This window comes from Protomyctophum bolini (assembly GCF_963924005.1).
Source record: "Protomyctophum bolini genome assembly, chromosome: 12".
In the NCBI taxonomy this organism is placed as follows: Eukaryota; Metazoa; Chordata; class Actinopteri; order Myctophiformes; family Myctophidae; genus Protomyctophum; species Protomyctophum bolini.
This window is the reverse complement of record NC_137873.1, coordinates 10,775,267-10,789,389: the sequence shown is the minus strand read 5'-3', so window position 1 is coordinate 10,789,389 and position 14,123 is coordinate 10,775,267. Positions and strand designations below refer to the sequence as shown.

General features: G+C 45.4%; 1 protein-coding gene across 5 annotated transcripts in view; it reads right to left on the bottom strand.

Moving 5' to 3' along the window:
- The window catches only part of LOC308325685 (supervillin-like), an 82,951-nt gene that overhangs the window by 51,308 nt on the left and 17,520 nt on the right, over positions 1–14,123 (bottom strand). For 3 of the 5 annotated variants that reach the window (XM_080778299.1, XM_080778296.1, XM_080778298.1), the window contains exons 2-7: positions 9,604–9,655; positions 7,403–7,494; positions 6,870–6,921; positions 6,078–6,229; positions 2,632–3,931; positions 1,177–1,257 (exon numbers count right to left, since the gene is read on the bottom strand). In XM_080778299.1, the coding sequence (XP_080634425.1) occupies positions 1,177–1,257; positions 2,632–3,931; positions 6,078–6,229; positions 6,870–6,877 (1,541 nt within the window). In that variant the 5' untranslated portion in view covers positions 6,878–6,921; positions 7,403–7,494; positions 9,604–9,655. The remainder of the gene's footprint in view (positions 1–1,176; positions 1,258–2,631; positions 3,932–6,077; positions 6,230–6,869; positions 6,922–7,402; positions 7,495–9,603; positions 9,656–14,123) is intronic. The other 2 variants (XM_080778297.1, XM_080778300.1) reach the window with 2 other exon arrangements.

Genomic DNA, 14,123 nt, shown 5'->3' with positions numbered 1-14,123 from the left:
TCTGAATCTGATATAAAAGTTAACATGCTGCTCTATTTTGTTTGTATCGGGCAGAAACCTCGTATCTCTATGTTTTTTTTTATAATTATTATTTTCATTTTGTAAATTAACACCCTACTCATACTGTCGTACTGTACTATATAATTATTATATTCTTATTACTATAGTATACCATACATTATATACACTATGAAATATATAAGTATACTAACCATATCATATATTATTAGTAGACCATTGTTGGTAAACCACACCACATATTATGTACTATATAAGTATAGTGAACCATATCATATATATTATACAATTATTATTAGTGTTATTGTCATTATTATTATTATTATTAATATCTACAATTGTTATTAGAATACATATATATATATAATATATATATATATGAATGTGTGTAGATGAATGTATATACCTATGGACAACATGAATGTATGCACTGTGTAGGCAGATACCTGTAGATCTGCTACACCTGCACAAATGGACTCCAGGGGTAGGGCACGACAAGCCTATGGCTTCTCCCTAACCCCTTTTCGGAATCGGACAGGACATGAGCTACGAACACTAAAAAGAAAGAAAAAAAAGATGGAAACTATATGTGCTATCTATGAACTGTATGTCCTCCTTCCGAAAATAAACTGAACTGAACTGAACTGAACTGAACTGAACAGCACTGCGTCACACAAAAGTATAGCGGATCCACAAGCTCGATATCGCGCCACATTTTGAGCTTGTACATCTGCTACTTTTGATATACTATTTGGACATATGAGGTTTCCACCTGACAGAGACAATACATCATTAAAATTAAAGGGTTAATACTCTCTTCAAACTTAAACAGCTATACTGTCCAATATAATCCATCTACTCCTCAGCTCCCGTCTATGAGTGTCCCTCTGACAGACGTTCCTGAAATCAACGTGGTTAAACAAAGTTACACAAGCATGACAACAATTAGGGACAATTGGTCATTTGGAAGAACCGCAAACCCAATCTGCAATCCGGAGGTGAACACCTGTTAACAGGGAGCAGCTACAGCCATTAATATTAGGGAATAATTATTTCAAAATGGGAAATATTACTGGATAGTTATATGGGAGATCTATTGGGAAGAGTTAGCCAGATCTTCACGCATCATCCAGCACATTCCAAAAGGTGAAAATATACCTGGAAGCAGGCCAGCTGATGACTGTCTGCGCGTCACGCTCTGAGTCCAGAGACCAGTCGCTCTGTGACAGCGCTGCTAAGCTACGGTACAAGACAATGTGGTCGACATGTCAAAACTGATGCAAATCTGATTGTTCTTTACAGGTTCAATGCAGTATGTTCATCATTATGAAAAGCTGTTTAGATGTTTATATGAAAGCCACTCTGGCTTTGATTGTGTAGTATATAAGGTCCAGTTAATCTTCATGTACCATGCATGTCTTTATGTATGGAGAAACTCTCTAAAAAGGGACAGTATATATCTGTACAAATTCCAGATCAATTTCTAAAATCGGGGCTAGCTCAGTTGGGACCAGCTAAGAAACCATGATGTATCTTCATCCTGGCTGACTCGTCGAGTCTCTCCCATCCCATGCCAAGTCCTACCCTTCCAGGCCCCTGATGAGCTCCCCCAGAACAACTCACCTCCCTGTCACGTGTGGCCTATAGTGTGACGGACCCGTGGGACGCTCAGTCTAGAAATTATCCCACCACCAGACCACTGGCAGGCAATGGTCAGCAAGCTAGTGGACATGTTCTGACTCTCTGAAGTTACGGTTAAATAACACTGAATTCAGTGTCATTGCCTGTGAAATGTGTCACCACCACCACCACTCACCAGTGAAAATGATACCTGGTCCTGGTGTGCATATAGTGCTCCAACTGTAGCCTCCATGTGTAGCTGTGAGAGATATTTTAACCAGCAGGCACTCATGGCATACTTTACTGCAGTATTGCAGTAACACGGCCCACAGAGTGCACTGGGTTTATTTGAACGTTTAATAGTTTGTTTAAGCATTAGTCTGCCTTCTGGGACAGTATGTACACCTATGATGATACTGAACGTAGAGAGAAGATATACTATAGAGATGAAATGAGGTGGACTTTTAGTCTTAGCGATTCAACTATTGTAACAACCATAAATCCTTTCACAACCCACGGCCAGCGTGTTCGGCACGAATCACGCCGGTTTGTGCAGTAGTTAAAGAAGTAGGAACATCATTGGTGGTGTGGAAACTAAGGTAGCGAGGCTAAACGGAGTGAGTTTAAATGGGCCTTTCAGTGAAACAGCCCCCCTCTTAAAGATGGCATAGTTTATAGTATTATATAGTTAGTATTTAAATAGCCATAGTGATACCGTACGTATGCTCAGAATTCCTGTACACTGATTCTCAACGTCTGGTACGGGGGCCCACCAGGGGCCTTACGCGTCTGTATTAACTGAGAGCGCAGCAGCGCACACAACTAGACCCGCAAGTGAAATTAACCCTGACCGTGTACTGTAGATTGTGGTCCCATGAAAGATTACAAATATTTGAACGGTCTCCGAGTTACAGACAGTGAGAAACAGCGTCCTAATAATAGGCCTACGGCTACGCTGAGTGTCAGTTACAGTTAACCCCGTGTAGAACTCACCCCTGTCTGTTGAGGATGCTCTGGGCCTGCTGCTCGATGAACAGGTCCCCGGGGGAGATGCCGTAGCGCGTGGAGGGCAGGGACGCACGGCGGGCCGCACGGGGTGAGCTGGGCACCGCCGCCATGCTGTAGTCCCTAGCGGAGGCCGGGGCGCCGGGGCTTTGCTCCTGGGGGGAGGAGGAGGAGGAGGGGGGGTGCTGCTGCTGCTCCACAGGTCTGCTCCTGGAAGCGGCCGCTGAGCGCCCCTCCGGGGCCCCTCCCCCTCCGCCACGCCGCTGGTTCTCCATGTTCATGGCCCGCTCCTTCTCCGTGAACCTGCTGGGCCGTTCCTGTTGCGTCAGCGGAGGCGTGGCTTGGGTCGTGTGGTGGTGATGGTGGGGGGCGGCCGCGGCAGGATCGTTGCCGGGGTCCGCCGGGTGAGTCCGCATGTAAACCTTGCCCACCCCCGAGCTGTACGGCTGTGCCCTCTGCTGCTCTTTCCCCGGCTGCTGCTGCTGCTCCACCGCCACCGACGTCCGTTCCCGTCTGTCTCGGTGCTCCCGTCTGGCAGGGGGGTCCCGTCGCTCCGGGGTGTCTGACTCACGGTGCTCCCGTCTGGCAGGGGGGTCCCGTCGCTCCGGGGTGTCTGACTCACGGTGTTCTCGTCTGGCAGGGGGGTCCCGTCGCTCCGGGGTGTCTGACTCACGGTGTTCCCGTCTAGCAGGGGGGTCCCGTCGCTCCGGGGTGTCTGACTCACGGTGTTCTCGTCTGGCAGGGGGGTCCCGTCGCTCCGGGGTGTCTGACTCACGGTGTTCCCGTCTGGCAGGGGGGTCCCGTCGCTCCGGGGTGTCTGACTCACGGTGTTCCCGTCTGGCAGGGGGGTCCCGTCGCTCCGGGGTGTCTGACTCACGGTGTTCCCGTCTGGCAGGGGGGTCCCGTCGCTCCGGGGTGTCTGACTCACGGTGTTCTCGTCTGGCAGTCGGTTCCCGTCGGTCCGAGGTGTCTGACTCACGCCGGGGGCGGTATCGCGGTGTGTAGTCAGTGTCCACCTCCTGGTCCAGGAGGATGCCGTAGCGCTCCGAGAGCTGCCGGCGGCGCTCGGCCTTGTAGCGGGCGATGCGCTCGGCCTTGGAGCTGAGCGCTGCGGCGTCCAAGGGGACAGTCCTGGGGGTCGTGGGGGCGGCGGACAAGGTGACCGGTTCGACGTGGACGGCGGAGGACGGTTCGGGGCGGCCTCCTCCGGCCCTGAGCTTGGACGAGCGGTCAGGGGACGACACCTGCATCTGGGGGGCTTCCATCTCCTCTCGACTGTAGCGCCTCACTGTGGGGAACACAAATAAACTAATGATATTATTTGTAGCATTATCTGCAAAATGAGGAAGACCCAAAGTGCATCGAAACACTGCCTTATTTGAATAAAAGGTTCTAGCTGCAAGCTGGAGACTTGAGAGTGTGCAGGTCAGTTCGAACCGAGTCAGGGTGCTGAAACTGTGCATGCTGCATGGCCAACTGAAAGACTCTGCTGCACTAAATGGAACAGAGCCTTTATTTGTGTCCTACGGTAAGTCGATATCCCCGTCGTGAAAAAGGTCTTTATTATACTGTACGCAAGGGATCCCATTATTATTATACATAACATTATTTATGTCATGAAGCCAGCCTTAACATCATGTTAAACGCTAAATTTGCCATTATAGATTAAACGTAGTGGATGGACCATGAATAATAATGGTCGAGGCAAAAAAATGCACACGGAAACTTTGTAAAGGGTAAATCTTTCATACTTTTATCTTTTTGTTCTCCCTTTCTCCCTTTCTTTCTTTAGACAGAAACTTTGGAAAAGGTTGTTTTTTCCAACTTGTATCTTTTCTCCCCTTTCTTTCTTCTTTTTGGCTGAGCAAGCACTCTTCCCCATGCAGCATGGCCCTCCATGCGGCATGGCCCTCCATGCGGCATGGCCCTCCATGCGGCATGGCCCTCCATGCGGCATGGCCCTCCATGCGGCATGGCCCTCCATGCGGCATGGCCCTCCATGCGGCATGGCCCTCCATGCGGCATGGCCCTCCATGCGGCATGGCCCTCCATGCGGCATGGCCCTCCATGCGGCATGGCCCTCCATGCGGCATGGCCCTCCATGCGGCATGGCCCTCCATGCGGCATGGCCCTCCATGCTGCATGGCCCTCCATGCGGCATGGCCCTCCATGCGGCATGGCCCTCCATGCTGCATGGCCCTCCATGCGGCATGGCCCTCCATGCGGCATGGCCCTCCATGCGGCATGGCCCTCCATGCTGCATGGCCCTCCATGCGGCATGGCCCTCCATGCGGCATGGCCCTCCATGCTGCATGGCCCTCCATGCGGCATGGCCCTCCATGCGGCATGGCCCTCCATGCGGCATGGCCCTCCATGCGGCATGGCCCTCCATGCGGCATGGCCCTCCATGCGGCATGGCCCTCCATGCTGCATGGCCCTCCACTTTCATACTTGGTGGTGCTGATTACATCAGCCTTGTTCTGGTGCAGCTCCACTACAGCAGAGAACGGTTAGAGCCACTTCCCCCCCCATGGTGTCCTTGTTTCCACATGTCACATGTTTCCCAAACAAAGGGTTGGGAAAAACGTTTGGGAACATTGACACATTTCTTTAAAAAAAAATCTAAAATTGTGGGAAAACAATTAATCTTTTTCAGTTAATAAAAAATCCATACATTTGTCAAATTTGAATTAGTGAAGTAGCATATCTACAAGCTCACAACATGTTGCATCGTTGTGAGCTTGTAGCTCATCTGTTAAATTATTAAGTGGTTCATTCATAATATGCGTTTTGTGAAGTTGGGTCCAGGGGAGACATCGAATGAATCTTTTGGGTCTCAGCTGAAAACATTTGTAAACCACTGAACTAGATCCCAGTGCCATGATGCCACCCTGATCCTGCAGTGCATGTGCAGCATGCCATATCACACGCCATGGAAGTGGTTAATGCTTTACCACCAACGCCGTCTGTATGAAGACTAGGACACTGTATCTCAACATCGGGTACTGGTCTGTAACTCTGAGAGTGTATACAAATGGAACCAAACGGACCCCTAAATTAACACTGATGCTTTGACAGTGTATATTGGGATCCCAGAGATATATATTTTTGAACGTTAGCAAATTGGGGTCTGTGGCCTATAATGAATATATCGCGTCATGTCGGGGGTGGAAACCTCATGTCCAACACTGTTACTTTCCAGGATTCAAATTCAAAAATAGCAAAAATAGCTGATCGACAAGAAGAAAAAAATGTCTCGTTTTGAGCTTGCCAGATCTGTTACTTGTGATATTTTTGTGTCATGCTGTATGATCAGTTTAAATTTGGAGAGGTTTCTTCTGCCTGACAGCAACGATATCAAACTGGTGGGGTCTTGTGTTGAGAATCAGTGGTCTAGTCCAACAGAGCAACCTCCAGGTGCATGCCATGCTTACCCATCACACATGGCTCACAGGGGTCAGAGGCGCGCGTGTAGCGTGGCTGGTCTTCCTCTAGCATTCTGTTGGACACCAGCCCACCGGGCACCACCAGGGCAGGGGGCACGTCGCTCTCCATGCCCTCCACACGGCGGGCTATCCTCTCCTTCCTACCAGGGGCACAGGGTGGATGCATATAGGCCTGTCACAATTATTACTTAAGCGCCTAATCGCAATTATTTGTGATAATCGCAATTATTTTTGCATAATCCTCAAATGGTTTTCCATGTTTTTCAAAAATTGCAGAAATAGGGGCGCCCGCTGGCCAAGTGGTCCAGGCACATGCCACATATAGGCCTTGGCCTGACAGCACGTCGCGTGTTCGAGTCCCGTTCACGACGACCTTTGCTGCGTGTCTCTCCCCTTCTCTCTCTCCCTCGCTTTCCTGTCTATCTTTTTTGCAGAAATGCCAGATCAACTAATTTCCGCTATTTTGTAAATCTTTAGGAAAGAAATCATTCTTAAATGTGTCAGTGATTTATTTGTATTATTTAAGTTATATGTCATATCTGCCCTCTGCAATTTGAGATTATGAAGCCTAAAAGGCAGACAGAAATACAAATTGTAACATTCCATTGTACAATGCAAAAACAAATCCTTAGTTGCAATTATTTGTGTGACAATTAATCATCAGCTTATAATCGTGACAGCCCTATGGCTGGAGGTCAGTGACTGACTGTACAAAATTATACTGTTAGATGGGGGGGGGGGGGGGGGGTGCAGAGAGAGAACTAATGTGTTGTTACCTACCTGTTCATTTCATCTGAATCAGTGCTCTCAAAATGTCTTTTTAATTCGGAAACTAGGTGATAGGGAAGAGAAAAGAAAAAAACATTTGATTGGAACTTACTTACTGTATTTTTATAGGTTTTTTTGCTGCTATGCCGACCCAGTTTACCCTCCATGAAGCTAATATGATCTTGAATCTTTATGAAGAATGAAATACCGGTACTGATGGGTTAAAGCTGTCCTGAATCTAAAGTCAGTCATTCTCAAACGTTTTCATGCTAAGGACCCCCAAATTAATTTGTACTTGGTTTAAATATATATACTGTGTATGGAGATCTCTGTACCTTTTATGCCCATATATTATATGGGCATAAAAGGTACAGAGATCTCCATATATGGGCATATTGATCGGATCGGCGGTGCGACGTAGCGTAAGTGTGAGTGCCGTGTATCGGACCAACGCTACATGTGAGGGCCCAGACCTCTAGTTTTCAAAAATAGATGATCTACACAAGCTATGAGCGGATTAGAAAGTGACAGAAAGTGAAACTCACCCTTGGGTAGGACAGACAGAAGGTTGGCATCGATATCTGAAGCGCTCTTGACCAAGGCGGCCCTGTCCTCCGGCGAGAGGTCACTCTGGAAACTGAATCAATTGAAGTCCATGTGAGTGTCACTACTTTACAACATGGTCACACTACAGTGAAAACAACAATGTTTATCAGTAGTTTATAGTCAGCATTGGATGCATGCAGAAACATTTCCACTATTTCAAATTCATCACAAAAAGATCACAAACTATAGCACAGGGGCCTTCAACAGAGGGTCCGGGACCCCTAGGGGGTCCTCCGAGTTACAAATCTTTGTCTGATAGGAACCTTTTTACATGAACCACTTGCCAATGTGAACACGGCATTAGAGCTGCAGGTCATATGAATTGGCTTGGGTGACTTGTGGATTCGGCTTAGTTAAAAGCATTACAGCCCTGTGACTGTCCCCTTTCCTACATGATAAATCAGGCCTGGTTAACCTAGTTCTTATAAGCTATAGTTCTCTTTTACATAACCGCGGTGAATGGTTTGAGCTTCACTTACACCTGTAGTGAGTGAGTTGAGGAATCGGATACAGTGAACAGCTAAGATAGGTCCAGGTTGACATTCAACATCATCGCTGTTCAGGTGGAAAACAAAATGTACACCCAAGACCGCCACACATTGATTTTCTATTGGGAACACCTTTATTTTGAAAGCAGTTTCACTCGGAAACCGAGAGTCATGAAGTGAATACTTGCTATGTAACCCACCAATGTTATTGAATTCACCCAAAACATACATTTTCTAACCGGGGATCATATCGTTTAGAGAAATGAGGCGCAAATCAAGCTTGTTTTGATCCAAAAAGAAGAATCATAGATATTACGATTCTAAAAACTGCGTTCTCATATAGGCCAGCGGAATTGTAACTTTTTTTTCCCGTTTTTTTTTATCGCACGTAGAGAACACAGTTGTGAACCGTAATTAATTGATATTATAAAAGGCGTCAAAAGGCGATCTCAGTGAGGAGGGCGTTTGGACCAGAAGTCGTCAAAAGGCGATCTCGGCGCCGAGTGAGTTAACCCTGAAAATGCCATGCATGGCCGGATATTATAAAGAAGCTAACCACGGTTCCTGCAGCTTCCCTTAAATTCTGGGGAATTAAAAAAGTCTCAGCCTCACCACGGGGAGGCAACATAATTAATATGTTACTCCGCAGAGAAGGACTTTGAATTCACAAACTTGACACTTTAGAACCCAACTTAATGAATAATTGAGCATTTCATGTATTTTATAGGCTAGGTCTTCTCAGAGATGAGATCTTGCAATGTTTTAAGTTCACTGTCTTTTTGTAACCCTTATGTTCAACCGTATAATTATGGCCCTCATTCCTGTATGTACGCAGTTTTATTTTTATTTTTACTGATTTAAATATTTTCTATGGCTAACACTGTTTGACTTCATTTATTTAACTGTTAAATAGTGCTTTTCCAGAGCCATACCTATATTGTCCGTGTTGCGTCTTCTCCTTCCTCTTAAAAATGTTTACTTTAGAAAATATATATATTCAAAGATTTGTCAAAAACCAATATATATAAATATATTTATATGATGTATTGCCATGTTTTTTGTTCTTGCTTAATGTAAGTCGCTCATATATATATATGTGTGTGTGTGTGTGTGTGTGTGTGTGTGTGTGTGTGTGTGTGTGTGTGTGTGTGTGTGTGTGTGTGTGTGTGTGTGTATTTTTAAGGGGTCCCTCCCTGGAACCTAATATTTTGAGATGGGGGGGTCTTCAGGCAAATGCATGTCATTTTTGGGGTCCTTGACATGAAAATCTTTGAGAACCACATCTTTCAGAGAACTGTTGGATTTAGAAGACTTTTGAAGAATGGAGTCTTCAAAAGTCTTAATGGGTTCTGGGATGGAGTATTCTGACTGATACTACCTCCAAACAGTGTAAACAAAGGATCTTAAGGATAAGCTGCTCTAGACATAGCCAGCTGTTAATTCTTAGTTAAGCACGATAACCTCAAGTAAACTGTTAAACCATACAGTAACTGAAAATCCCCTGTTGATGACAAAGCAAACACACAAGTGGCTTTGTAAATGAAAAACCCATTTTGTAAATTACTTTGTGCGTGTGTGTGCGTGCGTGCGTGCGTGTGCTTGCGGACATGCGTGTATAATGATCACACATAAATTAGCTTCCTTCTCATTACCTTAACACTTCTGTTGGCAGTGATGTGGAGTTGCGAAGCTTGGCTCCAAATCCTGAGGAGAGGAAAAACAGATGTCGTCAAACGCAATGTGACCAAAGGAATCTCTTTCTACCACAATCCAAGATCTTCCGCTCACATACGAGTCCAATCAGGTCTTATTAAGTCACCACCACCATTCAGTTCTGCCATACATTGTGTGTGTCCTGTAAAAAGCTACAAAATAAATAATTATAACAATGAAATATGCTTTGAGAGTTTGGATGAATATTTATCAAATATTTTATACACTGTAGTCTAGGTGTAAAACTTGTTTTTAAAGTGAATTTATCACAAACGCCACCCCACTGACATTTTTGACGAACGAACGAATTAATTACCGGTAATCAATTCATTAAGAATTGAATTAAAGATGGAGTGCCATGATTTTTTTTATTTTTTCCAGTTTTTCATGTGTTCATGAGGTGAAAGTACTTCATTAGACCCCTTGGTGTGGTTGTTATGTGCAATGATGTCTTCCCTTTGTATTTAGGGTTTCTTCAGTGGAGGCTGAAACATCGACAGTCAAACGTGCCAATGGAAAAAAACAGTGAAATATTGACATCACAATATCATCTCCTCCCCTAACCCCTCCCCCTTTATCATACAACAACAGCCGTGAGTGTGGCTTCAGTTCAGGTGGATCATCACACATCACCACCCACCAGGCAAACCAGGCATACTTAATGAACTGGTGGGCGTGTCCACATAAAAACAACAAATACTGTGCACTTTTTTGAAAATAATCTTCCTCCTTACATTATATAATAATAATACCTGATGATCATGATTTAGGGTGGAAAGAAATCACGGCACTCCATTTTTAATGAACAAACAAATTGCTGGATTGATCTACAATGGTACACAAAGATGTGCGCTGGCAGATCTCTGCCCATAAAACAAGCATGTAATTGTAAATGAACTGTGTTCCAACTTGATTAGCTGCTTTGGCCCTGTCTCTGTGTATTTGTGCTGAGTGCCATGCGCACGCACGCGCACATGGTAAGTGTTGCAATGTGACACTTGCAATGTGGGGAGGTGCACGTATGTGGGTGCACGTGTCAGTGCTCTGTCTGTCTGTGTGTCTGTGTGTGTGTGTGTGTGTGTGTGTGTGGTTGTCAAAAGAACAAGTGCAGAGCTTGTAATTGGAAACTAAAGTTATAGTCAATGATGTACCATGTGTATAGGGCGGCAATAGAACAAGTTAGTATGAGCGGGGAAATCCCTTCCGACTAGTCTCTGAGGTGAAAGCATAATCTATTGCCACATTCGGATGTCAGAGAAAATGAATGAATGAATGAATTAATTAACTAATTAACTAATTAATTAATTAATGAAGAGCATGCCTACAGTACATTGTAACTATAGGTATAGGTATGACAGATGTTGCCGCTCTCCTTTCAGCTGGACACTTTTGCACCATACATGAAACAAACTTTCTGAAGATCTCTCCCCAAACACTCTCCCCACACTCTCTCTCTCTGATACTCCCCTCTTGTCATGTCACAGCAATAGGAACTTGTTGGAAAGTACCACAGTAAAAATGGTAAATGGTGCATTTATATAGCGCCTTTATCCAAGGCGCTTTACAGAGATTGTGCATTACATTCACCCGTTCACACACCGATGCAGGAGGAAACCATGCAAGGCACCAATACAACCTGCACACATCGGGAGCAATTAGGAGTTCAGTGTCTTGCTCAAGGACACTTCAACACTAACTCTGGGGGAGCTGGTTCCCATCCGGTCCTGAGCCACTGCTGCAGTGGATGCCTCTTCTCCATATTTACATTTTTTGTGTTTTTCCGTAAACACCCTAATTGATCATATCACCACGTCACATGAAAGTATCAAAAGTAGCCATGGTCGAAACGCGACACGAAGAGGTGAGTTTTCGAGCTGCTACTTTTGCTACTTTTGAATTTCTATCCTGAAAAGTAACAGTTTTGGACATCCGACAAACGATCAGGTTGCTTTGCGTCTGTAGCTACTGTAGCTATGTGGCTGTCTATCTACATTCTACAGTATCTTTGTGCGTGCGCTCATGAGTGTAAGTGGGTGCGTGGGTGCGTGCGTGCCTGTGTGTATGTGAGGATATCTATCTTTATATTTGCCAGGGTGTCTGACTGTGTGTACACCAGTCTATCTGTGAGCGTGTGTGTGTTCATCTGTGCATGTGTCTGTCTCTGTCCATCTCCAGTCTGTTTACAACAGTGTGTGACAGTGCAGTGGAAAGCCCCCCACCGCGTAAATAAATATATGAGGCTGAGTCTGGCTTTATCTCCAATTCCCCCACGGCTTGTCAACAAAACGAGACATCGTGTCCACCACAGATGTGTGGTGTGGGCAGCGAAAAACACACTGGGGACAACCGACGCCATCCTCCTCCCCCCAAAAAGACGTCTGGGCGAAGATAGGGATTCTTTATAAATAGGCTATACTCTGAGACAGGTTGTAAAATAGACTCCCCCCCCCACAGACACAGTAATGTCGCCTCTGTTCGGGTGGAAACCTCATATGTCCAAAACTGTTCAATTCAAATTCAAACGTAGAAAAAGTAGATCAACAAGCTCAAAACGTTTCAAGCTTGTTGATCTGCTATGTTTGTGTGACACTGCAGTGTGATCAAGTAAAAACAAGAAATGATCACATAGTGATATTTGTCAGGTGAAAGAAGCGCTGGTTCCTTTATTTAGTAGCGAACGCTCCTCTCACCCGGCCGGTCTCAATCATAATATTATGTTATACATAACATTGGGTGTTACCTGCTTCCTGTTGTTTCCTGGTCATGTGACCTATAAGTAACCAATACATGACAGCAGCGTGTGTGGCAGCCAATCAGGACTATGTCCTCAGTATGACTCATGTATGACCAGGTCTTCTACATTTCATGAGCTGTCACTAGTCAGGTTTCACCTGACCAAAAACACAACAACTTTAATAGACTACGGAAATAGGAGGTTTGGACGTTGTGCTGGAAAGAGAGGGACGGTGTGAAAGAGTCGTCGGCCTAAACCTAACCTCAAAATCACCCAAACTAATCTAATCCTATCCTAACCATTACAACTACACCTAAACCTAACCTCAAAATCACCCAAACTAATCTAATCCTATCCTAACCATTACAACTACACCTAAACCTAACCTCAAAATCACCCAAACTAATCTAATCCTATCCTAAGCATTACAACTACACCTAAACCTAACCTCAAAATCACAAAAATTATCTTAGCTTTAAATTAAACTTGTAACACCATGGATTCAAATCCCAGGTGTTACAGTTGCAACTACCTCACTCTTTTTGGGAGAAAAATAACTTTGCATATTACAGCTTGAACCCCACCACGAGTCCACGACCAACCTACTCTTTAGCAGGCCAAAACCATAGAGTTGTCATTCAAACTAGAATATTTAAAGCAAAACCACCCAAGCTGAATCCTGCACCATCAAGCAACCAGTGAGTGAGATGAAGGGCACTGGCCAAGTTGAGGCAAAGTATTACTACTTTGCCTCAACTTGGCCTGCAGTGCCAAGTCTAGTAATTCTACATACAAACCCTCTAGTGTTTATCCATTTGTAACTCGGAGAGTGTACAAATGTAACCGAATGGAGGCTGCATGGCGAGATCACCCGGTACCAGACAGTGAAACCCCACCATTGTTTTTAAATCTTATAGGCTGCTAGCGCTAATTAGAATAACACAAGCATAGAATAACACATCAATAAGAATGATGACAGTACGTTAATACGTTACACTGCTAGTCTGTCAAATTAAATACAAAACAAACTTAATCCAAGTGAGGTGGGCATGCAGCAAACTTTTCGTCCACAATCGCGTCAAGATCACCATGGTCACCATATGGTTGTCATAATGGTTACCCATGAGCTAAGGTCTTAGCTCCATTGTGTCAGTCTTGGCTACTAGGCTACTAGCCCTGTTTTCCAGGCTAGCGCAGGTCTTACCTTCATGGCTACAGGGCAGCATATCATCGTCCACATGGTAGCCAGAGATCCATGGGTTCCGGAACATGTTTAGGGGGAGGAGACGGGACAGAAGGAGAGAGATGGAACGAACGCCCTGCTAATATACAGTAGACTCCCCCCCACAGTGGCACAACGACACTGGAGGTTGCATAGCAGACGTGGACAGCAGTGAAGAAGACTTAGGATGGATGGAGGTGGTGACACAGTCACACACATTCTCTTACACACAGCCTCAGTGTGAGAGAGAGAGGAGAGAGAAAGAGAGGGAGAGAGAGAGAGAGAGAGAGAGGGAACTCAGATCTACATGACGGTCTCACACACAGACACTCCCAGCAGAGTGGGCGCTCCGATCACACAGCGAGTGGCAGCACACAGTGTTTTATGGTATGTGTGAATGTGTGTGTGTGTGGGAGAGAGAGAGAGAGAGAGAGAGAGAGAGAGAGAGAGAGAGAGAGAGAGAGAGAGAGAGAGAGAGAGAGAGAGAGAGAGAGAGGAACAGC